This window comes from Falco peregrinus, chromosome 6, assembly GCF_023634155.1.
Source record: "Falco peregrinus isolate bFalPer1 chromosome 6, bFalPer1.pri, whole genome shotgun sequence".
In the NCBI taxonomy this organism is placed as follows: domain Eukaryota; kingdom Metazoa; phylum Chordata; class Aves; order Falconiformes; family Falconidae; genus Falco; species Falco peregrinus.
Genome location: NC_073726.1, coordinates 70,657,907 through 70,682,965, shown reverse-complemented (window position 1 = coordinate 70,682,965; position 25,059 = coordinate 70,657,907). Strand labels below are relative to the sequence as shown.

At 39.9% G+C, this 25,059-nt stretch overlaps 1 protein-coding gene across 18 annotated transcripts in view; it reads left to right on the top strand.

Moving 5' to 3' along the window:
• The window catches only part of MICAL3 (microtubule associated monooxygenase, calponin and LIM domain containing 3), a 161,673-nt gene that overhangs the window by 29,950 nt on the left and 106,664 nt on the right, over window positions 1–25,059 (top strand). For all 18 annotated transcript variants that reach the window (XM_055807539.1, XM_027782826.2, XM_027782827.2 and 15 more), the window contains exon 2: window positions 21,981–22,356. In XM_055807539.1, coding sequence (XP_055663514.1) covers window positions 22,093–22,356 — 264 coding nt within the window. In that variant the 5' untranslated portion in view covers window positions 21,981–22,092. The remainder of the gene's footprint in view (window positions 1–21,980; window positions 22,357–25,059) is intronic.

Below are 25,059 nucleotides of genomic sequence, written 5' to 3'. Positions count from 1 at the left end.
AACTTAATTGATGGAAATAAGATATTTGACCTTTCAGAGCCATATTGATAGCTCACAACTTTTTCTTTTGTTGAGAAACTCTCTAGTGTGAATAAAGTATGTAAGCTTGTGAAGTGTTGCTCTGAATTCTCGAAAGAATTGGATGATCACACTTAAAATAGAGCATAAGCCAGACCCTAAAGCTTGATCTTTTGAAAGTTTTCTTAATTATAATGGAATGTTAGTGAAAACTCACCATGGCAAGATCCTATAAAAGCTTCCATTATACTGTTCCTGAACCTGTTTTTCTAAGTGTTGATGTTGAATGCTGAAGAAATATTTTTGGCTTACTCTTAATTCAGAATTTATATAGATGTCTTAAAGTTAAGTCATATAAGTCATATAAACTGAGAAGAAGAGAACAAGAAAGGGAGAAAAATGCTTGAGAGGAAGTGGTTTTGGTGGTTTTTTTCCCCCAAGTAAACCGGTACATTTACTTGACTAAAACAGTTCTGTGATTCTTGCTATACTTCCTGTAGTTAGAAATGGCTTTTTAGCTTTGACTTTTAAATTCCTCAGGTCTCTTCTGCTTTAACTAAAAAATATGGCATGACATCTACAGTTAACTTGCTATTAAGATGAGTAGCTCTAATTTGCTATTTGCTTATATACTGTGTGACTAATATTGAATACAAGTGATCACACTAAAAATCTCAACAGCTACAATAACCTTTCCTTACATCATTCTTATTAAATTGCTAGCTTTATCTGTTACAGGCAAATTAATTCTTGGCTTAGGACAAATGCATTTCCAATGGAAATGTGTAGATTTTACCTGTCCGACCCTTTGGGAATCTTCTGAATGGGAACCTGGAATGTCTTGTTCCTGTTGAAAAGCTGTTCAGAAACCTGTGTCACATAAATTAGAAGTATGGATGCTGAAAAACTGGCAGGGATGTGGTGAACAAAGCAACAAAAAATATGCAACAGTTAGTGGTTATGTTTGTGTGATAACTGGCTGTGGCCATGTCTCATGGACTGAAGGTGACATGTATTAATGCTTGACAGCTCCTGGGATTTAGTGATAGGTACGGACAGGACAGTGTTTTCATGTAATGCTGCACTTGGCTGCCAAAGAAGACTTGAAATAAAATAAAAAGCCTCAGAACTGTGACTGTGGTAAATTTGTGGCGATTGTGTGAGAGTTGCTGTTTGTTGCTACGGCTGTATTGAAGTGTGGTTCCTGGTGTTGAGTGCTGGAATTGTTGGCAGAGATAGGAGACCTGTTTGATGTACTAGTGCAGTTAAACCGGATCATAATGGGTAGTATGATATAGCCTTGATTTCAGCATCTTCTGACTTTTGAATGCATGGTAGGTGGACACCTTTCTAATTTTGTCTGACAGCATGTACTTTAATTTTTTTTTTTTTTTTAAGTTTAAAAAGATGTTATTTTGGTAGGTAGTAGATATTCTTTTTATCAGAAGGTAGTGGTGACACAAGCTCTTGCAATAAAATAGCATAAGCAGTTACTAGATTTCTGACTATAACCTGGAATAGCAAATCTATTCATTCAGGAAACTTTCACCTGATGTAATGTATGCCACCAGAGATGGGCTATGAAAGTGAGCCTCCTTTATATGCTTTCTCTTTTTTTCTTTTATTTTTTTTCTGTGTTTACTTTTACCTCTCCTTCTGAAAATTCTGCATGAAAACATGTCTGTAAGTTGGCACAGATACTGCATGTTCCCAAAGAAACAGGGTAGGATTGTCTTCTGTCAAGCTTCGTAGCTGTGTGTACAAGGGCTTGAGGGGGAATGTGTTGGGAAACTTGGAGGAACTCAGGTGTTTGTGCTGACCTGGGAACTCAGTGTGACTAAATATATTTGTGAGGCACCTAACTGCTCTAGAGCTCTGAGAACATTAATTAATAGTGTGGATGATATTGCAGTTCAAATGTTCTGTGTAAACCCTTAAGCATCAAACATTATGGTAGTTAACATCCCACAAGCTTATTGCCCTAGCACAAAAATAAAACTGTGGATATTTGTCTAATTTTCTTGCAGAATTATAGGAAACATAATCTAGACAGCTAAGGCTTATTATTCCTCCTGTTATTTTTTAAATAGTCTAATTTTAAGTGCCTTAAACAGCAGACTTCCACAACTTCCCTTGAGTATGCCAAGTTGGTAATAGAGCAAACATTCAGTTTGACTCTGTTCCGCAGCACTTCTGATGTGGGTATGAGCTTTTCTTTACTGCTTTGTCACAGTTCCTGATTGATGTTCCTCCAGATTTTTCATGGGAGCCAGTTAGCTGTAGCCCTAAAAAGCCAAATTAAGATCCTGGAAGGAAATTCTGCTTAGTGCGCAGCTGCTGCGAGCACAAGAAAAAGGCAGTAATAAATCTACAGGTTTTAAAACTGAAGTTAAATATGGGGATATTAAAAGAGCAACTGGAACCTTTCTTAAAGGGGTGAGCAAGATGAAATGTGTCTGCATTTTTTAAAAAGGCGTTTCCTTAAAGCATCCAGAGGGCCTAAACTCAGTGGTAAGATCTAGACAAATAATTTGTATTCTTTCTTTGACAGTAAGCAGGCTGGGTGTTCTTGGCTTTGCTTGTGCAACTTCTAGTTAAACTTAGTGTTACTGCAACTAAAAAAACAAAATTAAACACAACATTTTTTTTTTCCAGACATGTTGGCATACTGAGGTGATTGGAACTGCAGTATTTTTAAAAATAATGACATAAATATTTTCCTCTGCCAAGACTTTGTTGGGTTTTAATTCTTTGTTTCAATTTTTGTTGCCTTTGAAATATGAGGGAGGTTATTACACTACTTACAGCTTCTTCCCTAAGGTGTAAGAATATCCATAGGGTGTCTTTTCATGATTTGCATAAAACAGCTGAAGATCACATTGTGGCATAAGTGATGGATCCTATCTCACCACAAACCTGGTGTTTCTCTTTCCTTTTCACATATCTTGTGATAGTTGTGTAGCCATGTGGGGAGCTGGATCAAATCTCTCACCTGACTGAAGAGACTCTTCTTGTTTCTTTGGTTAGGAAGGGGTAGTGGCACTGTGGTCTTCAGCTGAAACTCTTTCTTATTTCCAAAATCAGGGGAAAGGGAAACAAATACCTTTCAATGGTAGCATGAAATAGATATTCTAAATAAATAGATTTAAGCAAAGCATGGATCTGTGTACATGGAGATCCTCAGTGCATCTGCTGTTAGTTATTGTCTCTAATCATGCATTAACAGGAAGGTTGTGTGGCTAGTTTTCAGACCACAGGAGTAGTGGTGTTCCTTTCTGCAGTATCATTAAGTACTTAATAATACCAAGTGATACGACTTAATAAACCCAGTGAAACCACAGGATGGGAAGAGAAAGTTGTAAAATTCAGGAACTGGTTTTGATGAGCAAGCATGTTGTCTTTGTCCTTTTTGAAGGCAGAAATGTCTGTTAGTACTTCTGTTTTGGGTACAGGTGCTGAATTTTCTCTATCATGTTTGACTAAAATTACATTTTAAATACTCAGTTTGAAGAAACTTAGTGCAGTACAATTTAAGAAATGCGCTTCAGTGATCTGAGTAATTTTTGAACATTTGATTTGTCAGAGATACATTTACAGAGTTCAGTGTAGCTCACTTGCCGGTGATGAATAACAGCTTTCCCTCTGGAATCTCTAGTGCCATTCCACGGCAGTTATTGGTGACCAAAATAGTCTGAGTAGAGTGTCCTTAAACTTACAAAACTAGCAGCTGCTTTTGGAAGGTTTCTCTGTCTCCATCCTAGAAACTGTTCCCTGTGCTGTTCTTGGCAATCTGAAATGGAGAGAGAGTACTGAAAGGAATTGCTCTTCTTTCTAGGAGGGTTTCCACTTCACTGTGGGATCTAAAAACAAAGGAGGAAAAAACTAGCTGTGGCTTTTCCTGCTCATTCTGTTTGTGGCAGATTCAAGTCTCAAAACATCTGAAACCCTGTTGGTTACCTTATCTCAAAACTGATTTTTAAATTATTACTAGATATGCCAAGATATTTTTAACTGTTTGGATGAATTTTTTAGTGCTTTTAGTAAGGTTTAAACAAATCTATACTCCTTTGTATTTCATTGAACCATGAACTGGAGAGCTCAAGGAAGAATTGAAGTAATTAATTTATTTGAATTTAGCAATGATAGGGAAGCAAGTTTTGAAATTAGGCAGTTCTGTTTCTTCTAAAACCTTAATGCCGTATTCAAAGTTTAGTTGTTGAAATGGGCCTTGAAGAATGAATCTTAAGGACTGTAGGAGCAGGAATGTGTTTAATAATTTGCAGAGCCCTATTAAGTCTCTGAGATGTGCTTTTTATCTACTGCTTGAGGAGCCAGGTTGCTAAAGAAAAAACTTCACATAAAATCTGGAATACTTGATAATTTCTGAATTGTATATGTGCAGATTTCTTTCTTTAACTGAAAACAAGCTTGGTTTTAGAAATCGGGTCCCTGTAGCGGGACTGACTTCCCTTTTTATGCAAAGGGGAGGATGGCTATATATGTATCGTAAGGAGAAGAAACTCAGTGAATGCTTCTACAAGCAGTAGCTGACCTCTTTAGCCTAAAGACTTGGAATTCTTGTGCCATAATTCAAATTTTGGCAAAAAATCATTGCTTAGGATATTTTCTTCCAAGTTCCAGCATAAATTCTTAAGTTTATGAACAAGTCTGCACAGTGACAGCGTATGGTAAGGTGGTAGCTGAAGCTAGCCTAGCACCCCTACCTGGGCTGCTTGCTGCTAGGAGGGAGATGCTGATCCTGTGCGCTGATGACATTAGAAAAGGTTTCACTTCTTCAGTGCTTTTAGACTAAGCCTTTTCTAAGTCTAGACCAAAGTTTTTCCCCTGTAAAAGGCTTAGTGCTGCTTTCCCTGGTTAGAGGATTTGAGTGGAGGTAGTTTGTTTTCTACATACACACGCACACAAATTACCTTTGTATTTTATTAAAGCAAAAGTTCTCTTTAACATAGACTTCTAACTGGAGGACTTCAGTGTTGTAATGAGACTGCTGAAACAAACAGTGTAAAAAAAGTACTTTCTGTATTACCCAGCATCTGTTGCCTTGAATAACTATGGCCTAGGACTTGTTCACCCATATGATCAGAGTGGACATTTACATGGCTTGCAATTAGTTTCAGACCGGTTAATGGCAGCAGTCTCGCTCAGTCTTTCCTAGGCCTTACCCCTTTAAAGGTGCTGAGATGATTAACTTCACTTTTAGACTGCTGGCTGGAGCATACTTCCAGCTTTGGCCTGATAATCTTCTCAAATCCTGTTGCCAGACCCTCCTATTAGGGGATGAGGAAAGGAAGAGGGACCCTGGGCATAAGGAGGCTGATCTGCTAGAGGTTCTCCAGTCCAACATGCGTATGTGTAGTGGATTTCCACTAAACAAGGCTTTTTTCTCAATCAGCTGTTTGTAGGGTCAGCCTGCTCTGCTGGTTTCTTAACCCGTCTTCACCCATAAGTGACCTTTCCCCCCACCCCCCGCAAAATCACTGGTTTTCCTAAGTAATTATAAGTACCTACCACAAACTGGCACTAGAAACAATTTCTCATCCCAGAGGTGAACCTTATTTTAATGAAAGAGTTCTTTGTATGTCAAAATTAAAATGACAGCTCTGCAAGAACTAAAGCCTCTTGATTGCACTAAAACTGAACCATGGGTATTTGGATTCTGCATATATCGAGTGTTTTTAATCATATTGACACAGTGCAAGTCATCCAAAATGTGGTTTGGTATAGGCAAAGGTAGATAATTTAATTTTAGAGTGAAACATTGTTGATTCCTCTCTGTACCTCAGTATTACCTTTCCTCACAGCCTTGTAACACTGACAGCACAGGATAAGAGAATAATCTCTAGCTTTGAACTATCTATTTAAAACCTTGTGGTTCAGTTGCCAGCTGAATAGCTATTCCCTGTGGCCCCACTGCCAGGAATTACTCTCTACCCTTGGAAAATATAGCATGGATATTTTTTTCCCCCCTATTATGTGTAAATATCCTTTCTGATGTCATTAGGTACCTCTTTCATACTGCTGCTCTTAAACTCTTATGTTCAGGGTCAATATCTGGATGAACATGATAATAATTTCTTGAGGTTCTCTTTAATGTTATTTTTCTGATTGTTCCAGAGCTTGTTTACTATGAATTCAGATGTCACTGAACTTGACCGGTAAGAAGTATTTTCAAAGAAAGAGGAGGCAGTTTAGTTGAACCCTTGGGCTAGGTATTTCCTTTGTTTAGAAAGCAGAATGTGAAATGGGATTTGCAGCTACAGTCCCATCTACCGGAGTAGTTTCATGTGTTATCTTCATGGGTTAAGCTTTCTTTTGTTTAATGTTCCAGGAGGGCTGGGAATAAACACTTCATTTTGTTTCAAGGAAAGGAGGAAATCTGAGGACCTTGTGAGTTTCATTAATATAGGGGAAAAAGTGACTTGCTGCTTTTGGCCCTTTTGACTTCACCTTTTAGGGTGATGTGTGCTGGGACTTGAGCATTTATCCTCTTTTGTATTGCTTGGTTACATGAAAATTAATCTGCCTGGAGGTTAAATAAGCAGTTCTGTCTGCTGCAAAGGATATTAGGTTAGGTTAAAAGTGTCCCTCATGACTCCATCCATGGAGATACTCAAAACCCGACTGGGCACAGTCCTGAGTAACCTATTCTAGCCAACTCTGCTTTGAGCAGTGGGATCAAACCAGGCAATCTCCAGAGGTCCTTTCCAACATGAATTATTCTGTGGTTCTGTGACTTAAAATTTATTTATTTGACCAACTACTTGGTAGTTTCAAACAGGGTAGATTGGTGCACTTCCCTGATCAACAGCCAAATCAACTTCCCTAACCAAGAAGAGAAAAGGAAACATAGGTAAGTTTCCCCCAGAAATGATCCTGCTTCTGCAGTCATACATACTGATCTGAGGAAAGCTGATGGCAGGGCAGGCCTCCAGTTTAATACTGTCAGGATCAGTGTAGTAATTGACTCATGTTGTTGAGTGTAGCTTAGGTGGCACAGGCTATTTTTTCTTTTCATGCACATGTGTTTTTCCAAGAATGGATTTTAACTACTTGTGTTCGGTGAAGGAAGCCAGAAGAGGAACAGGCAGGAAGTTTTTCTGTGCTACATCCTGTCTGTAGGAAAGACTGCTGAGAGTGAGCCATTCGTCCTGGGCGCTCACAGAAGAGCCACAGAGCATCTTTGCTCTTCTGTTGAAAGGAAAGCTGATCTTGTTCACTTCATGTGGTTGTTTGGCCTTGAAGCGTGGTACATCTGTGGAGATCACACTGAAAACTTGTGGGCTGGCCTGAGGCAGGATTGAAATAGCTGTGGGCAAGGTTGGTATGTGATATTTAGTTATTAGATGAAGAACAAACCCACCTTAGATAACGGATTGAGTTTGCAGATGTTTTACATCCACATCTGCCTTGCTGCAACTAGCTGTTGCAATGTTACCAACTTCTCTCATGGATTCCCTACGCACCTTTAAATTCTTCTAGGGAAAACAGTATTTAATAGCCAGGTACCTATCTTGTTGGCCATTTTGATTAGGTATTACCTTACTATTAAGTTATTTACATAAACTGATGCCAATGTAATGTGATATAAATAATGAATAGCTTTCTGCTAAAACTGAACTGCCTTGTCCCTTGAAGTGGACGTACATGGGAGTCTAATGCCTAGATATGGACACACAGAGGCAGTAAGTGCTATGCTGAGTACTTGGAGAAGTGTGTGGACATATCACAAGTGTTCTCTCTGGTGTGTCTTGTGAGTTACTGAAATACCTAAATATTGAGTAACCTTAGGGTTACACCCCACAGTGTATACAGAGATGAGCTCTGAGACCCTCCATGCCATAATACACCGGCAGCTTGTTTTCTCTAAAGGTAGCAAGTATAATGGGCATAGGGGCATTTGGAAGCACTTTAACAGCAATCCAAGCTGCAGAAGGACCACCTCTTGTATCCAGTGAAGAATACTGTATTATGCTTGTCAAGGACATAGCTTCAAATTTCTTTCCAGCTAGATACTGTAAACTTCCTGCTGTTTTGTTCTCTGTTTGTCTGAGGTACTCACACAGCTCAACCTATGGCTGTTCATAAATGTGCCAACAATTCCAGATTGAAGTAATAGGTATTTATAAATACTGATCTTTCTGTTAAACTTGAAATCCTACTGGTCTGCTTAATGGCTGTGTTACTGTCAGATCTGAGTAGTTAGCCAAGAGACTAATGGAAGTGAGGTCACTGTTACATAGCATATATGGAAAAGGGAAAACCAAACTCATTCAAGATCAGGTTAGGGCAGTCCTGAATGTCCTACACTGTTGGTGTATTTTAGGTATTTTTAAGAGCCATTCAAAGACACATTAAATTTTTCTTCTTTTGGTATAAAAGACTTCTGAGCAGTCTAATGCACGCTCGAAGCACTGGAACAGTACTTATCTCTTAAATTCTCTGATGTAATTTGGTGAACTGATTATACCCATATAGCTTGTAGTCATCTTACATTCCTTTATTAGCTGTGGGGACAGAGATGCGGCATAAGTTACCTGAAGTATTTCTTTGCATAGCGTACCTATGCCTTTGGGGGAAAACCAACATTCAAATTTTACTTTCCAAAGTAAACAACATGCAGGAGCATACCAATATAGGCTGCTTCTGCACCCTGGTGCACTACCAAAAACGCCATTTTCTTGAAACTGTGTGAACCTCTTTCCTGTCTTTCCAAATGACCATTCTCTTTCTTTCAGCTCTACACACATAGGCAAAATTCTGGAAATCTGTTGCCACCTTCAGCTTTCAAGGCTGTAATTCTTTAAAATAGAGAAAGAAGTAAAATGTCATCCATCCTGGCAAGGGAATGGAGTTTCAAATGACTAGGGTCACCTCCTTCGCACTGCTTCCCACCCTGCACAACACATGCATCAGTAAGGGGACAGGCGGTTACAGAAATGGCTACAGTAACAGCTAGTTTGACGGAAAATTCATCTTTATGTAGCTTTTAAAGGCCTTGAAAGCTGAAAATTTTGTACAGCATTATGGTCCTTCAGTAAAGCTTTTTTGCTATGTATACATGTTTGCAGTCATGGTTAAGATGACTTGATTCTGGCTTGGCATATTGATTGTGCATATATTGTCATATCTATATATGTGCAGTAATATCAAAGCACTGGACTAGTTTGGAGGCAAGTCCTAGGATGTGTTCTGTTCCTTTTCAGTCTCAGAAAACTGTATTCTGTTAATAAACTACGTCTTCATTTGCCTGGGGCTTTTCTTATGGGAGAGTGCTCTACAGCCTCATTTCTCTGGTTTTAAACATTGAGTTGCAGTGAGAAAGATAACACGCATTTTTCTGCTGCTGTCAGAGGTGTACTACCCTATTACGTGGATAGGAACGGGTCAGGAAGTAGGGGAGACTGGAAGGGCTGATCACAAGTTCTTTGTAGGCTTGATTGGCCTAACAGCCCATGTGAAGCTTTATCAGTCACCTGACCAGTGGTGTTAATGTTACATCTCTTTCCTGGTGAGACTGCTGCATCCAAACATAGTATTTGTTTCCTTCACAGTTTGATCAGATGGATTTCTGATAGCCCTGGTGGCACTCTTTCATCCTACTTCTGTTGCTCTAGTGCTTGAGGTCAGTCAGTTTCCCATGTGTGGTATTTTGATTCTCTGCTAGGGAGCACAATATTCTGAAGCCTCTACTGTACCCACAAGAAGCTAGTTCAGATCTGAACACAAAGATACTTCTCTGCTAGCAAATGCACTGTGAAATATTGCTAGCTGTATATGGGGCATCATGTATTCTACTGAATGCATCATACTTGCATCATCATATACATGAAAGGCTACTTACAGCTGATGCTGCTCAGTTGCAAAAATGAGTGAGGCTTGGATTTGGGATGAGTACTGCACTTCAGAGCATCTTCCTTGGAAACAGAAAGTACCAAATTATGGTTAAGAGGGCAAGGAACTAGGTTTGTGGGGAAAGATTACTGTTTCTGTTCATAAAGGATGAGGAGTGTGATGCTACTCCTTTGAGACTAACTTGATCTTTAAATTGACATTCTGTAGAAGGAACTAGAATTTATAGGACACAAATGAAATTAAATTCAGTAGTATAGAAACAATGAACAGTCTGATGTCCTTTCACTTGGAAATGACCAAGAAAGGAGAAATAGGGATCCCTGTCATCAATGAGTACGTTGACGTGTGTACTAGAGCTGGGTTGTAGTTGTGGAAGAGGCTAAAACAATCCCAGAATTGTCAGGAGGAGGATGTACCCTGCAGTATGCACCCTATTATGCCATTCTCTTGTTGAGAACTGTCTGCCCAAATGCACCTACAGCTATAGGCCTTCGTAAGATTCCATACAGAAAACTTTCTCACCCTGCTAGTCCTGTGTCATCCCCCCCATCGTCGTCATTCCACCCCCAAACCAAACAATATGCAGTTCTTCTCCTTGGGGGGGCCTAGGAAAAGAGACCCTATCTTAGACTAGGAGAGCTTGATTTAACCTCAGTGTAATGAAGATCGAGATGGGATATGGCATTGTCTATAAATATACATAGGAAAGGAGGGAAAGCTAATGTGTAGGTCAGTATTATCACAGAAACAAAGGGATGTAAACTTTGCCTGGAAATGAAAAGAAAGCTGTTGATCATAAAACCCAACTGTGTTCAGGAAGAAACTTCTGAGGTCGTAACAGGGATTGGACAAAAAGTGTTACTTAATCTCAGTTGCCACTGCTATAGCATGATATAGCTCAGAAAATTGCCCGTTTCTGTCAGCCTCAGATCCTTCTGTCTGCCTTTTGGTCTTCCAAATGATTGTTCCCCAGTTATCCCCTATACTTACAGAACATAACTGAGTAGTTGCTGTAGACGGTGCATGCCCAGTTGGTGGGGTCAGCCAGGGAAGGGAACTAAGCCATATTGCTTTCAGATTGATAATGTCCTTAACAACATGCTTTAACTTCTCATCAGCCCTGAATTGGTCAGGCAGTTGGACTAGATGATCGTTGTAGGTCCTTTCCAACTGAAATATTCTATTCTACTATAGAAACCTGGGGATGTTATGGAAGTGAAAGGTTAAAAGCAAACATTGCTTTTTCATTGTGGCCACTCCAAGTATTTGAAGATCCGAATGTTAGAGTGTTCTAGTCTACCCCATGGAATAGGAAATTTTTCATTACAATTAGCCAGATCTCTGGTCCACAGAGAAAAGGTTACTTGTGATAATTTTTGTGATGTATGTCTGGCAAAGGACAGGCGAGTGAAGAGAGTAGGCATATGGATTTTGGTGGTGCCTTCCAATGTAATCAGGAACAAATTCTTCTCAAATATTTCTCAGCCTTCAAACTGGAGAAAACCAAGCCTTAATAGCAGCATATGCTTCTGTTAGCATAAACAAATGGTAAATATGTGAATACTGAATTATTTAGTACCAGTGAGCAACCAGGATGAGGTTGAAGGCCCCAGGTTGTTCTCTCTGGAGAGGAGCATACAGTTAATGCTGTGGTCTGCTGCCCAGGAGCACTGTATAGATCTCCAGGAAAGTGGCTACTGTCATGCTATGGTTCTACCACCATTGTGTTGGCCGTCCCCAGTTAACGGAGCTGTGCTGTGCTGCCAGTCCTTTCTGGCCGACTGAGCCTGAAAGCAGCAGTTGAGTGAAGCTGAAGAAAGGATTTCTTAACTTCAGTATTTTTCCTAAAGAGAGCTTGTCAGTCTGATTCTGAAGTTACTACCTGCCTTCAGGTAAGCTAGCAGCAGCTTGTTGGTATTATCACTGAGAAAGTCACAAGTTCGCTTTAGTCTTTCTTGCCCCTTCTCCTGGCTGCGTTAAAAGCATTTTGAAAAAGTGCCATTCTGGTTAGTGCTCAAATACCAGATGGAGGATGGTGTTATGAAATAATGGATTATGGAAGTTGCTCAGTTTGAACCCAAGGTGCAGACTGAATCATCCACCAGTGGAAATCCTGGAATGCCCTGCGAGACACATTCCAGCCTGGAAGTAGCTTAGTGGCAAAGCAGTGCGCCAGGGCTATGAAACTATGCTGGATAGAAGTTAATTCACAGTAAGGTACTTCTCCATGACCACTGAGAGCTTTTACCAATGAAAGAGGTGTGTGTAGGTGCCTTGTACAAAAGGTGATTGTGTGTCTCTTGGTGGGGACTCTCAGACCTGCACTAAGTGAGGAGGGTGCTCATGCTCTCTCATAGAGCAACTTTCTCTGCCAGAAAGCTGGGAGGTTCAGCTAAGGATATCTGCCTCAGACCCCCAGATATCCTTGCAGAGGAATGCCCTTTATCTAAAGGAGGATGGAATTAAAAAGACTAGACAGAAAAGTCCTTGAGGATGAAAGGCAAAGAGAGAAGCTTTTATGTGTGCTCACTACTAGGAACAGATTCTGCTGAATGGCATCCTTACACTTTGATTGGATTAAATCTCTGAGTAATTCATACCAAGTCTTTTCATGTCCCCACCAGTGCAGCTGTATTTGAGCAGACTGGTAATGTCTGCCTGTGGAAGTGATGACTGCCATCTTATTTCAGAAACTGCTTGCCAAAGCCTCAGGGAGAGGAGAGTAAATCACAAACCCGCCTCCACCTCTTTCCTCTGTAACCGATTTCCTAACAGATTTTCATGTGCTTGAGGCAATGAGCTTGGCATGGTGTTGGCTGAGAGAGGCATCTTCTCTGCCTCGGGCAGCTGGAGGGGAGTTGCTATCTGGCCAGTTGAAACTGTTTCAGCATTTACTGAGAGTCAAATGTCCAGCCAAGTGGGGAACATACTGACTGGTTACTATTTTTAAGCTATGTAACAGTATGTGCAAATGCTACTAATTTATGTCCAGAGTTGAAAGTTCGATGTTACACGTTTTGTTTTTGCCATACTCTCTCCATATATATATATATATATGTATAAAAATATATATATATATACACTTCCCCCTCATCTGCATTACCTTTCCAGGTTTTGCTACATTTTGTAGCATGAGAAGATGTAGTTTCTGTATTCTACCTGTTGTCATAGTTCAGCCAAAATGTTAAACAAGTTATTTGCTTACAATATATTCCTGTCTCCAGGTAAAAGCTTTCCTTGTACTTATGAGGAAGATGAATGATGGGAAGTATTAGACACACAGGATTGTGTAATAGAGATGAATTTTCATTAAGATGCTATGTTTGATCAGTTGTCATTTGACAGTCTCACAGTGAAGTTTTCCAGTTGCTAAGGGCTGGATTTTGCTTTGCTTTCTTAAATTATTATTGTTGCCAAAGATATCAGAGTGCAAAGGGTGGGTATTGTTCAGAAGGGGAAAGATTTACGTGAGTAGATTTATCAAGGGTTAATACTAAACTAAATTTAAGATACTGTCAAATTAGGGACTCCAAGACGTAAATATAGTAAGAGAGTGCTTTGAAAGGCTAGGATGGAGATATTGGTTTTTTTCCCCCCTCTGAGAATTAAATCATGTCTACAGGAATTCAGCCTGGGAGAGGTTATAGAAGAGGTTTATGGGACCTGTGAATAGACCTCAATTAAATGATCTAATTTATTAATTTATGAAATAAAAGTTATAGAGTTATTGTATGTGTGGGGTTTTTTCTTCCTGTGATCTAATGAATTGGGATTTAGCATTGTGTACATTGAACATGTTCTGCTTCTTTTCTGTTATCTAGAAGCCCCATGCTTTAAGAGTCTAGACAAAGAAGTTTTGCTATGAAAATGAAGTGTAGCTCCATGCTGCGTCTGCCAGTCATTCCAAAAAAAGAAAATTCAAAACATGATGAAAACCAGTCTCCTTCTGGTTCCCTTCAGATCCAGCTTTATGTCCTGTTCAAGCTTTTTTCAGTCAGTAGTGCTCTTGCTGAGGTGTGTAATTCTCTGTCTTTGCAAAATGAAATGAAATTGTTGAATTGTACTTCATGGTCTAATCTAGTGACTAATGTGGGAGGACAGTACAGGCCTGTGGTGGCCTGCGGAGTATCAAGTAACAGCCTGCTCCGTGTACTACAGATTGAGTTCTTAGTTGTTGCCATTTCTGGTTTTAGATATTTAGAGAGGGTACGCAGCTCACATTCATGCACAGCTTCTAAGAAGAGAGAAAAGCTAGGTGTAGTGATTTGAGCTATATGAGTAGGGCACACCTATCAGCAGTTATAAACACACTGGGATTTTCTTTGGCGGCAGCAGCAAAGCTTGAGGGGCTTGGCCTGCTGGTGAAGCTTGGGTCTGGTGGCTATGCATGGGTTGGGGGCAGTGATAGCTGGGATATAGAGTGCCAGATGCATTAACAGTGACAAATGAGGGTAGTAGCAGGTACTGGGTAAGGTGCTCATCCTTGTATGCAGGTGAGTCCTTGAGGTAATGTTCCTAGTTGAACCTTTCTCATTAAAGAAAGGAGGTGGAAGTTCTGGAGGTCTGGGTTTAAGGTTCAGTTTCTTTGGTGTTTTTTGATCTCTGCATGTATATTTTACCTGGTAATTACAAAGGCTGAGGTTGCACCACAGGTTGTAGCGTGACTTTTCCTAGAATAAAGCTTGGGATTTGTTTTGTTTTTAAATTTCAACAGCTTTTAAATGAAGTGGGTTGTGGGTTGGAGAAATCTGTATTTCTCCTTTTATTCAAATGTCTGTTTACTTTAGTTTCTTGGCGTCCGAAGGAGTCTTGCAAGGTCTGCATTAGGAAAAAAAAATTAAAAATTTTTAAGTCCCTCTGTTCTCCATATTCAGTCTTCCTCCACAGAAACAGGATATACATCCATTAAATAATATGTTTGAACTGCTCTGTGCAGCGTACTCCATTTGTGATGCCACAGCTGGTTGAGTGTGTGTGGAGGGTGGAATTATGAATCTTCTAATCCTGTTTTCTAACTCCCTTCTCCTCCACTGCTTTCTTCAAGGAAGTGCCTGCCTCTTTTCCACACCTATAACAGCTGAGAGTTGGAAGCAGCACAAATAAAACTTTTTTTCCCTATGCACATTTTTGAAGTCTGTAATTGGAATATTTGTTCTTCGTTTTGTGGGAGTCTGGTATTTGTCAAGCCAGTGAGCAGTGAGTTAAAAGTCCAGGCAGCCATCTGCCTTGATTAGAATGAATGACCAATCTTTGGGTTTGCTTCTGAGGTGCTGAGACGTTTCTTTTGATGACCCAAATGAAGGTGGCTTTGGTAAGCTCAGCCTAGTTTGGATCGTGTGATTCTGTGTGACTAGTAATCTTTGACCTGGGTAAAGCAGAATTACATAATATAAGGGAGAACTGTAGCACATAAGTGGATATAATAGTAGGCAAGCACATACTGCACATACTGCTTTAGATGCTAGACCATTACACTTCTCAGATCTCATGAACCTTTTTATGTGTTCTTTGAAGAATAGTAATTTTTTTCCTTTTGTCACTTGCAGATCATACGGTTGTGTCTGTGTCTTTGTCCCTGTTGATTTGCTTTCCTGTACTAACTTTTGTGATTGCTGCAGTCTGTGTTTTGGTACCAGGTTCTGACAGATAGAAGCCTTCACTAATCTAAATTTTAAAAGATGTGTTCATGTGAGTTTCATTAGAGAATTTCTTTTTTGAGATATTTTTATATTTTTTTTTTTACACATAAATATAGGCTCTTGTTTGTTTTCTCACTGTGTCATGGAATGGCTTGGGGTGATCAGTGTGCTGGCAGAACCTGAGGGCCTCAGAGGACTTGGCTCACTGGGCTGCAGAGGTTGTTAGAGTGTGTTTGTAGCCTCCAGTCTTTGTTCTGCTCAAAATTTCTAATTGAGTCAGAACAATGTTCTTGTTCTCTTAGGTTCAGTAAAGCTTTTCTGAAAGCTCCTTTTCCTGTGGCATAGCATGTTGCTCAGAAAGATGAATCAATCCATGTCCTGTATGATGTCAAAAGCTGGTATGTCTTACTGTGCTAAGGCAGCTGATTTGTTTTATCCCCATTTGAAGTCAGAAATACAGTTTTGTGAAACACTCATTCCAGTAATTTCTTACAGGCCTTTTTTTTTTTCCTTTTCTTTTTTCTTTTTTTTCCCCTCTGCATGTGAGCTTTCCTCAGGTTATTGGATAGTGTTTGGGGAAGTTCAGCTTGTAAAACTGGGTGGGAACTAACTTTTAAGATGTGTTTTTATGTTGAAATGTAATATCAGGAGCAGCTTCAAAGCACTTCAAACAGTGTTGGCATTCAACCTTCTTGCCCTGTTAAGTGGTGGAATGAGAAGCCTCCATGTGCTTCAGCCTGGCAGTGGAGTCACCTCCACCTAGTGTAAAGTGATTGTACGCTTACCTTAGAAGTGGGATATATGTTGCTCATGAGAAAAAATACCCATGTTCTGACTGCCTACAGGCGTGGGCCATGGTCTTTATGGGAAAAGCTTGTAAACTAATGGCTCCCTGTATTGAAACAGCCAGATTTGTGGTTTGATGACTTGTGTTTTCTTGGAAGGATTTGTGGGAGATGCATGGATTTTACCACCCAGATAACAAATGGAGCTTTTGCTGTTGTATGGCATTGGGTTTTGGGAGGCCTATAAAGGGAAGTGTTGCTCATTTGACTTTTTGCATTAATGGCCATGCTCCAAGAAGTTTGTTATGAGAGTTTTGGTTCTAGTGAGATGTAGTACTTTTTACCATTGGAATAAAAGCATCTTTACTTCTTTGAGGAATACAGGGGTGTTTTTGCTGTGCATGTAGAGTACTGTGTGGTTGTTTATAGTATGGTGACAGTTCCAAGATGTAAAGAATGACCCCAGCTTCCCAAATACACAGCTGGTGAGTTGTTGCTAGGTGGGAAGGGATCACTGAATTGGTTGCTGGTCACCAATGCGAAGGCTTGTACCATGAGGGATCTGCCTAATATATGGCTGTCAGGTATTTAAGCTAGTAGTTCTTGAAGCTTGTCTTGCAATATGACAGCTATCCAGGTGGCCTGCTGTTCTCTTATTATCTTATAAGGGGGCAGCTACTTCTTCCTTGGTATAATTTTTATTCCAAAGAAAAAATAATGTGTTTCTTGGTCTCTTTTATTTATGTTGGTGTTCATTCACTGCAGGGACTCTTCTGTGATCAGTGTTATGTATGACAGTGCCACAGAATAGTGTTTGTTGAATTCATATAGATAAAAGGTTTTATTTTATAGATGTAATGTTTTCAGTACTCATGTTATGGCACTTAAGTAATGGTTAGTAATAAACAACTAAACATTTTTCTTCAGTACCTTGACAGGAATTTGGAACCAACATATTATCTGTAACAGCTTCTGTATTTGTGTTTCCATGTTCTTGGATATAATTTGCATTTCTTTTCAAATCGTTACTGGACTGAGTTTTTCTTGACGTGAGAATTCTATGAACTGTTTGTGTATGTGCTTTGATCTTCTCTTTAAGAATGAGTTCTTGTATTTGCAGCCAAGTTCGTATTTGGTCTCTCATTCTCCCACTTTTGTCCTAGCTTGGGAGAGAGGGTAGACAGGGAAGAGGTGGAGACCAAAAAGACTCACTCCCATATGGTGGGCAGAAGCCCCCCAAATCAGGATTAATAAGTGTATTAAAACACAAACATCTTTTTCCACCGTATTTGCTTCAGTGTTGAATTTCATGAATGGGAGCAGACCTAAATACCATCTTAAAACATACTGTGGACAGTGCTGACATTCCTTTATTCCATCTGGTATAAAAGGGAAGCTGCAAACAATGGCAACCACGCCTTTGTCCTCCTGTTTTCCCATTCTTTGTATAATACAGAGCTAAAATAATTGCTTTAGCTTTTCTTGTTAAAATTGTCCTCTTTTTTGCCACCTGTTTCAGTCTTACCACTGCCCAATAGCTGCACTTTTTGATACCTGTGATCACTTAGAAAGTCGTGAACATATTGTAGCAAAGTCCATTGTTTAGTTATAGCTAAAAGTAAAATAAATCAAATCCTGGAAATGAAAACAGAGCTTTTTCATTTGTTGGAATAAAGACTTTTTTTAGTGTGGTTTACTGAAGAAGGGAGGCTTATGAGATTGAGCTGTTTGTCCATCTGCTTTTCAGTTCATCCTTAGTAACTTTTGAACAATTTCATCCAGATTTGATGGAGAATAAAAGTCCCAAAGGTAATTGGTTTCTTACAAGAAAACTGGAGGCTGGGTGGAGGAGAGAGACAAAAATAGGTGTCCCCACTGTCTGCAGCATAAGCTTAACAATAATCTGTGCTTAGGCTTTTGTTAGCCAAGTTACAAGTGCGTACTGGCTGCCTAGGTACGGCAGGAATCTCAGAGTTTCCAGACCGTGTGACTGAGTCTCGCTTAGACAGAAGCGGAGGGGCCATGAAAGGGAGACAAGGACATAGGGGGAATGTTGCTGGGGAACTAGAACTCTTAAGGAAAGGAGGAAATCAGTGGAAATGGGGCTATTGGAGCTATCAGGAGTTTTACGATTGATGGACAAGCTTGCTTTCAGATTCCTCATGATACTACTGCAGTTTGTTGATCTCTGACTTCTCAAGAGATTTGTCTGTCGAGGGTGCATCTGTGGTGTTTGCCTGGCTGTGAAATAATTAAAATGTAAGAAAGCATTTACATTGTGCTCAGAGAGACTCAGCATGCTGAAGTGGAGACAGGCAGTTACTTTGGCAAATGTTTTATTCACTCAAAATGCTGTTTTAAGCTAGGCAGAACGAGCTGCAAATTTAGATGGAATTAACTCAATAATTTCCAGCATCCTTCTCCATTTTTTTCCAGTGGAAAATGCATTCCCATAATATCTTACTTTTCCAGGCTCAAGTCATTAGTTGAGTGAGCACTTTCAACAAAATAAGGATGGGAAACATAGTGGGGATGACTCCTATAATGGGGATTTATTTGCCTGGAATCTAGGAGCCCTGCATTTGCAACACTTTCTGCAGGAGCTTGAATTTGTATGACAAAATCCATTATATATATAATCTGCAAAGTCTCTTCCTCTCTTTTGCATTTGCCAGAAGTAGGGCACTGGACTTTCGCATATGCATTTGGTCAAATATTCATATTCCTGCATCTGTGGTGACTGTGGGAAGGAACCACCACCTGGAATTATTCATTGCCAGTGTCTCTGTGTTTCATAGGTTTCTTTTGTCGGGGCAAATGCTGGAGATCCTGAGCATACTTGCAGTCATGAGTCAGTGACAACCTCATGCTATTATTGTAAATAGCAACACAAACACTCTTCTTGCATGCGTTTTTTCACGGCCTTTGTCTTTCTCTCGAACACTCCAGCCAAGGAATTTACAGAGCTTCTGAGTCAGCAATCAGCTGCCTCGAGACAAAACATACAGGATACTGCAGACTTGCAGAATAGCCGACAAGGCATGCGAATACTCTGGAAACCTGGCAAATAATTCTTGCCTGCCTTTGCTTTCCTCGTGTAATTTCCATGTTCTCTGATGTGTTCCTCATGGGTTCCAAGGACTTTCGGTTTGCATCAAGAATGCAGAGCTCTGGGGAGTGACTTACCGAGGTGACGGAAGCCTCAGTATTTGACCTGTGGGCATAACTGATTTCACAGCCTGCATGAAATGGGATGTCGGCAGAACTGCTCTATAATGGGCCACTTGGGTTGTGCTGCATAAAATGACCTGCTTGGTTTGTCTCCTGGCTTCGCAAACCTTGAACACAAAGCAGTAAGTTCCTAGAATGAAAGTAGTTTGGATTTTAACTTTGGGATCTCTCTGAGCAGTGCAGGACCAATGACGCTTCACTCCTTTGTTGAAAAACTACGATAGAAGGAAGGGTGAGGAACAAAACCCATGTTGTCCTTACACCTGGATATATCAGCAATGGACTGTGGACTAGCAGACTTAAAATTGCCACTCCACTTAGTAGAAGTTATATGATCTAAATTGCTTTTTCTGAGGAAGTGTCAGTCACCTGAAGCGCTGGTGTAAAGTGAGTGCTTGGGTGGTGGAGCAGGGTGAAAAGGTGGGGGAAACATAACACAAAATAGTATTCAACTTGCAACAATGTGCTGATTGATAAGGCATATGACTGTAGCTATTTTGTTGTGTCTGTATTACACAGATGCACTGAAATTACTGCTTCAGTGTAAGAGGTGATGCTGGAGCTCTTTTATCATATTCTTCTTGAGAGCAGAGGAGGAGATACAAGCTTAAAGCACAGGACCTTTGACCTCTGCAGTAGTGCAGTTGTTACCCTGAGGTGCAAGCCTGGAGCTTGTTTCCAGCTGCACAACAGGAAAGTTAAGATTAATAAGGAAAGCAATTAGTTCCATCCTGCTTAGTGAGCAGTAATGATAACGGACATGGCATCACTACCAGTCAGTTAGAAAAACAACTTCATATGTACTGAGTCCTCTAAGGCGGTGGTCCTAATAAAGTCATAATCACATTCTTCGGTATAACCCATTGTTGTACTGTTGCTTCTGTAGGAAATTCTATTTTTATTTTCAGTAACAAAGAGTTTGTGGCTGTATGTAAAGATTTCCAGGTCTCCTTTGCTATTTCTAAATGTAAGCAATAAATAGCATGTTACGGTGAAATGCAGGAGTGCCCAAATAAACTGCTGCAGAGCTGTCATACAGCAGGGGAAGAGACATGAGCTGTAATGTTTGACTTGGCTTCCTGTCTGCTGGAAGCAGGAAAAGAGCTGGTGAGAATCTAGAAGGTTTTATCCAAGTTCACATACTTCCTTTTTTACCTGAATACCCTTTGCAAAAAAACAAAGGACAAAAAGCACCTCAGAAATGCTTTCACTTCCATAGTTCCCACATACATTCCCATGCTGCTCTACTATCTGAAGACAAACAGAAGGATTCTTTCTTAGAGAGTAGTCTATTATGTGCATGTATTAGTTTTATGTATAAAAAGAAGAAAGAGATTTATTATACATAAAAAAGGAGAGGGAGAGAAAATACCTTTTCTTTAAACAAAATCTGCTATTTATGGTCTGAACAATTCATTCTGTAGGTTTGCAGGCTGCTTCTGAGGGATCCCAGAAAAGCAACTAAGAGTAGCAGACGTCCTGTTAGTGTATTTAATCTGCTGAGGACCCCAGTTGCCACCTAAAATTTTGTAGGGACCTGAATGTCAAAAGAAGTTGAAAACTCACAGAGTAGAGGAACTACTAGGAGAATCTCATGAGGGTCGTGCGTCGGCCACATGTCACTCTTGCACTGCTTGCTTACCTACAGGCATACACAGAATACTTTAGGAAGGCAAATGCTTATACTGCTCGATACAACACAGGCAGACATTTTTTTTTTTTCAGTCTTGACATCTTTGCTTAAGCATTTGATTGCTATTAGCAGGTTTAACTTTGTAGGATTGCAGTAGCCATCACTGGATGGTTATGTCACTGTACAAAAGCAGTGTGTGCAAGGACTCTGACAGAGGTATCGGCTTGTGCTATGCCATCCTCTTTCTTCTCTATTATCATGAGCAAAGACCCATGTCCTTTTAGAATGAAGGAACCAAAACTTACTTTACTGGTGGAATACCAGCTCCTAAAGTTCTTTGTGGTAGTAGTATTTTTAAGACAAGCATGTAACTATTGCTGTGGTGTTAACCACAGTGATCTGGTTATCACAGTGACTGCTACATTAGTAAGTCTGTATCCTTTGTTTTAAAATGCTGCCTACTTCCAAACATCATGTAATATCTGCCAGTTTAACTTCTCTGCTGTTCACGTGAAATGAGTTTTGATAAAACTTCCTAGGGACTGGCTCAGGTTAAAGTATTCTGTGATTTAACAGAGGCGAGATGTCCCAGTCTGCAGTGAGGCTCAGTGAGCTTTGGAAGGCTCAGCGTCAATCAGCTTGGGTGGGAGCCCTCAGGATATTGATCAGTTGACTTAGATAGGACTGATGCCTTATTAGTTACTGAGAATCTGGGCTCTCAGTTCAACAGGCTTAGTCAAAATTTTGGAAAGAAAAAAAAAAGAGCAAGCTCAGTTACTTTTTCTTCTTTTTATTTTATAGGTTAATAATGCTTGTAAGCCAGAGGTGAAAGTGGCTCAGCAGAGCAACATCAGGAAGTCTGGCAGACTGGAAGAGAACAGCTGCCCCCAAGGGCAGCTGCAAAGCGTGAAGGATGGAGGAAAGTAAGAATGAGAAGGTGAACCAGGCTCATGTTCTCTTCGACAGATTCGTCCAGGCTTCAACCTGCAAGGGAACTCTTAAGGCTTTCCAAGAACTCTGTGACTACCTAGAGCTAAAGCCTAAGGACTACCGTTCTTTCTATCACAAACTGAAGTCCAAGCTCAATTACTGGAAAGCCAAAGCCTTATGGGCCAAATTGGATAAAAGAGGCAGCCATAAGGACTATAAGAAGGGGAAAGCATGCGCCAATACAAAGGTAAGAGATTTATTTATGGTGGTCAAGACACCTATTACCCAGTTTGTCTCTAGAATACACAAGAAAAATGTCTGGATGTAGAACAATGTTTGCCTGGTGTCAATACAGGCCCAGGGAAGATTCAGGAATGTTCTCAGGCATACTATTTATAATATATAGTTTCAATTTGGTATCATTTAATGCTCAATCAGTAATTGTGTTTGCTACTACCAAATTTGACTGCCCGCTTGAATAGCAGAAGCTAAATGGAAGTCCTTGGAAATTACCAGAATATTTGTAATTTATTCAGGAGAAGCAGCCTGCAAGTTTCTGTTTTGTGGTTTTGTGGCATCAGTACCATAGATGGCTTAGAAAATCTTAGCTGGTAAACCTTTAATCTTGGTAGGATTTTCTTTTTTTACATTTTTTACTTTTTTAAAAAAGGAACAGATAGTGCAAAAGATGATAGAATTAGAACAGGATTCTGTCCTTCATTGAGGACAATACATGCTGTTTCTTCTTTTGAATATTCACCTTTTGGGAGAAGGAAATATCTTAATAGGAGGAATTAATGACTAATTCCTCAGTAGAGAACTAAGAGGGAAATACATCCTGTTCAGAATATGTCAGTTGTTTCAGATCTGTGGACTGAAGTTTAATTCCCAACTAGATATTAGAAAGTTATATTTCTTGATTTCTTGATTGTTTATTCTGTTTCACTTTCCAGTGGTCATTTTCATATGATGGTGGCATTTATAATTAATTACTACAATATCACTGGAAAAATTACTAGTGGACCAAGGTGCACTTGTACTAGACCTTGTAAAGATAACACTTTCCTCAAAAAGCTTACAGTTGATATGTCAGATGATAGGTAACAGGTGCATATAGATTAACTTGGAAAACAATAAAACAGTTGGGCGCTGTTGGTAATCACAGGGGGCAGTAGCCTTAACACCCTGAAGGTCCAACCACTTTATTGAGGTTTACTTTTTTGAGGCAGCATGACAAAGGAGGGACTTACAGGAAGATAAATATAGTGACTTTTGTGTATATTTAGGAATAAACCTTCCAAACGGTATGGACATCATGGAGCAAAGTTCAAAATTTTTTTTCTGAAAACTTGACTGCACTTTGCGTTCAATGGATTCAGGAATTGCTCTGATTTTGAATGAAGCATGATGAGTAGAGCTGAAATGGGGTGTTAAAGGCTGTGAAATGAAGACAGGTAGCTTATATTTTAATGAGAAAGAGATTGAGGAAGCTGTGCAAGAGTGTAGAGTTATTTTAATTTATTTGAAGTAACAGACTAAAAGTGATTTTTGCATCTGGGCTCTGAATATATATCTTAGTGGGCAAGACTGTATTTGTTAACCTTGAAGGAAAGGTTGCTTCGACAGCAGAGGTGTAACATGAAAGAGGAGATTTAATGGAAGAATATGTGTGTGACTTGAATATTGCTTGATTATGAGGATATACAAAAAAATAGATAGGAGTGGACATTAACATCCAGCTATGAAAGACATTCGGGAAATTGATTGTGACACTTACCTAGAAGGGAAGTGGTGAGGTGAGTTAAGGGTGTTGGAGCTTGATTTTTATCATGTTGGGCTTGAACTGAAAACTAGGCAGCCATGAGGAGATGTCAGAAAGGTAGAGACTTCAGCTTAGACAAAAAGTAGTCAACTCTGAGCTGGAAAAGTTCTGTGAATCTGCAGCACTGAAAAGCTGATTGAGCCAGTGACTGTGAATGAGGTGATACAAAGGCACGTTGTAGAGGAAGATGGTAAAGAGGTGAAGGGTGAAGCCTGTGGGAAGTTTGTGGTGAGAGGTGTGGGAGAAGTGAGGGAAGTCCTTCAGTTAGTGCTCTGAAAGAATAGCTGAAGACATAGAGGAGTACTGAGTCTTAAAATAAATCAGAAAAGGACACGCTTTGAAGAAACACATGTAGCCAGCTGTCTATAAAACATCTCTTAAAGTGCAGTTGAAAACTGAGTAAAAGAGGTAAAGCATACTGGGAGTGATGTTTGACTAAAGAGATTGCTAGAGATTTTGTATAGTCCAAAAGCTTGGCCTATTTTGTGCACCAAAGCCAAGGCAGAGAGAGTGTAGGATGGAAATGGAGAAATGAGATCAGGGGAGGGGTTGTAGAAGTGTCATGCAGTGATCATGGACATGAGGTAATGGTGAGATAAACAGACTTAAGGGGTCATGTGTGATTCTCTTGTCATTTAATGATGAGAGAGAAACCTCAGAACTTGCTGCTGTTGGTGGTGGTGGTGGGAATAATTGCAGGGGACATGTCAATGACAATGCTGAATTGGTCTCTGTTAGAGGAATGGGAAGACTTACTCCGTAGCTTCTCTCCTGTGTGGGTGACGAGGAGGAGAGAGAGAGTAAAGGAAAAGAGGAAGAGGAGTGGAGGCAAGACAGAGAGGAATTTGCCAGTCTTGCTAAGAAGCTGTTGGTGAGATGCTGTACAGGAACACAAGTGAAAAGGTGGATGGTGAATAAATTAAAGGTGGCACCCCGCCTCTGCCCCAGTGCAGAAACATTTAGGACTGTGGATTTGCGATTCATGCCATTTTGAGTAGTGAAATTAGTACCTGAAAGGAAGTGAAATCTAGTTAATTTTTTTGTTGTTGTTCGTGTGTCTTAAAGAATATATACCTGTGATGATAAATTATTTTTGTATGCCTTTACATATAAACTTTGTTGAAATTT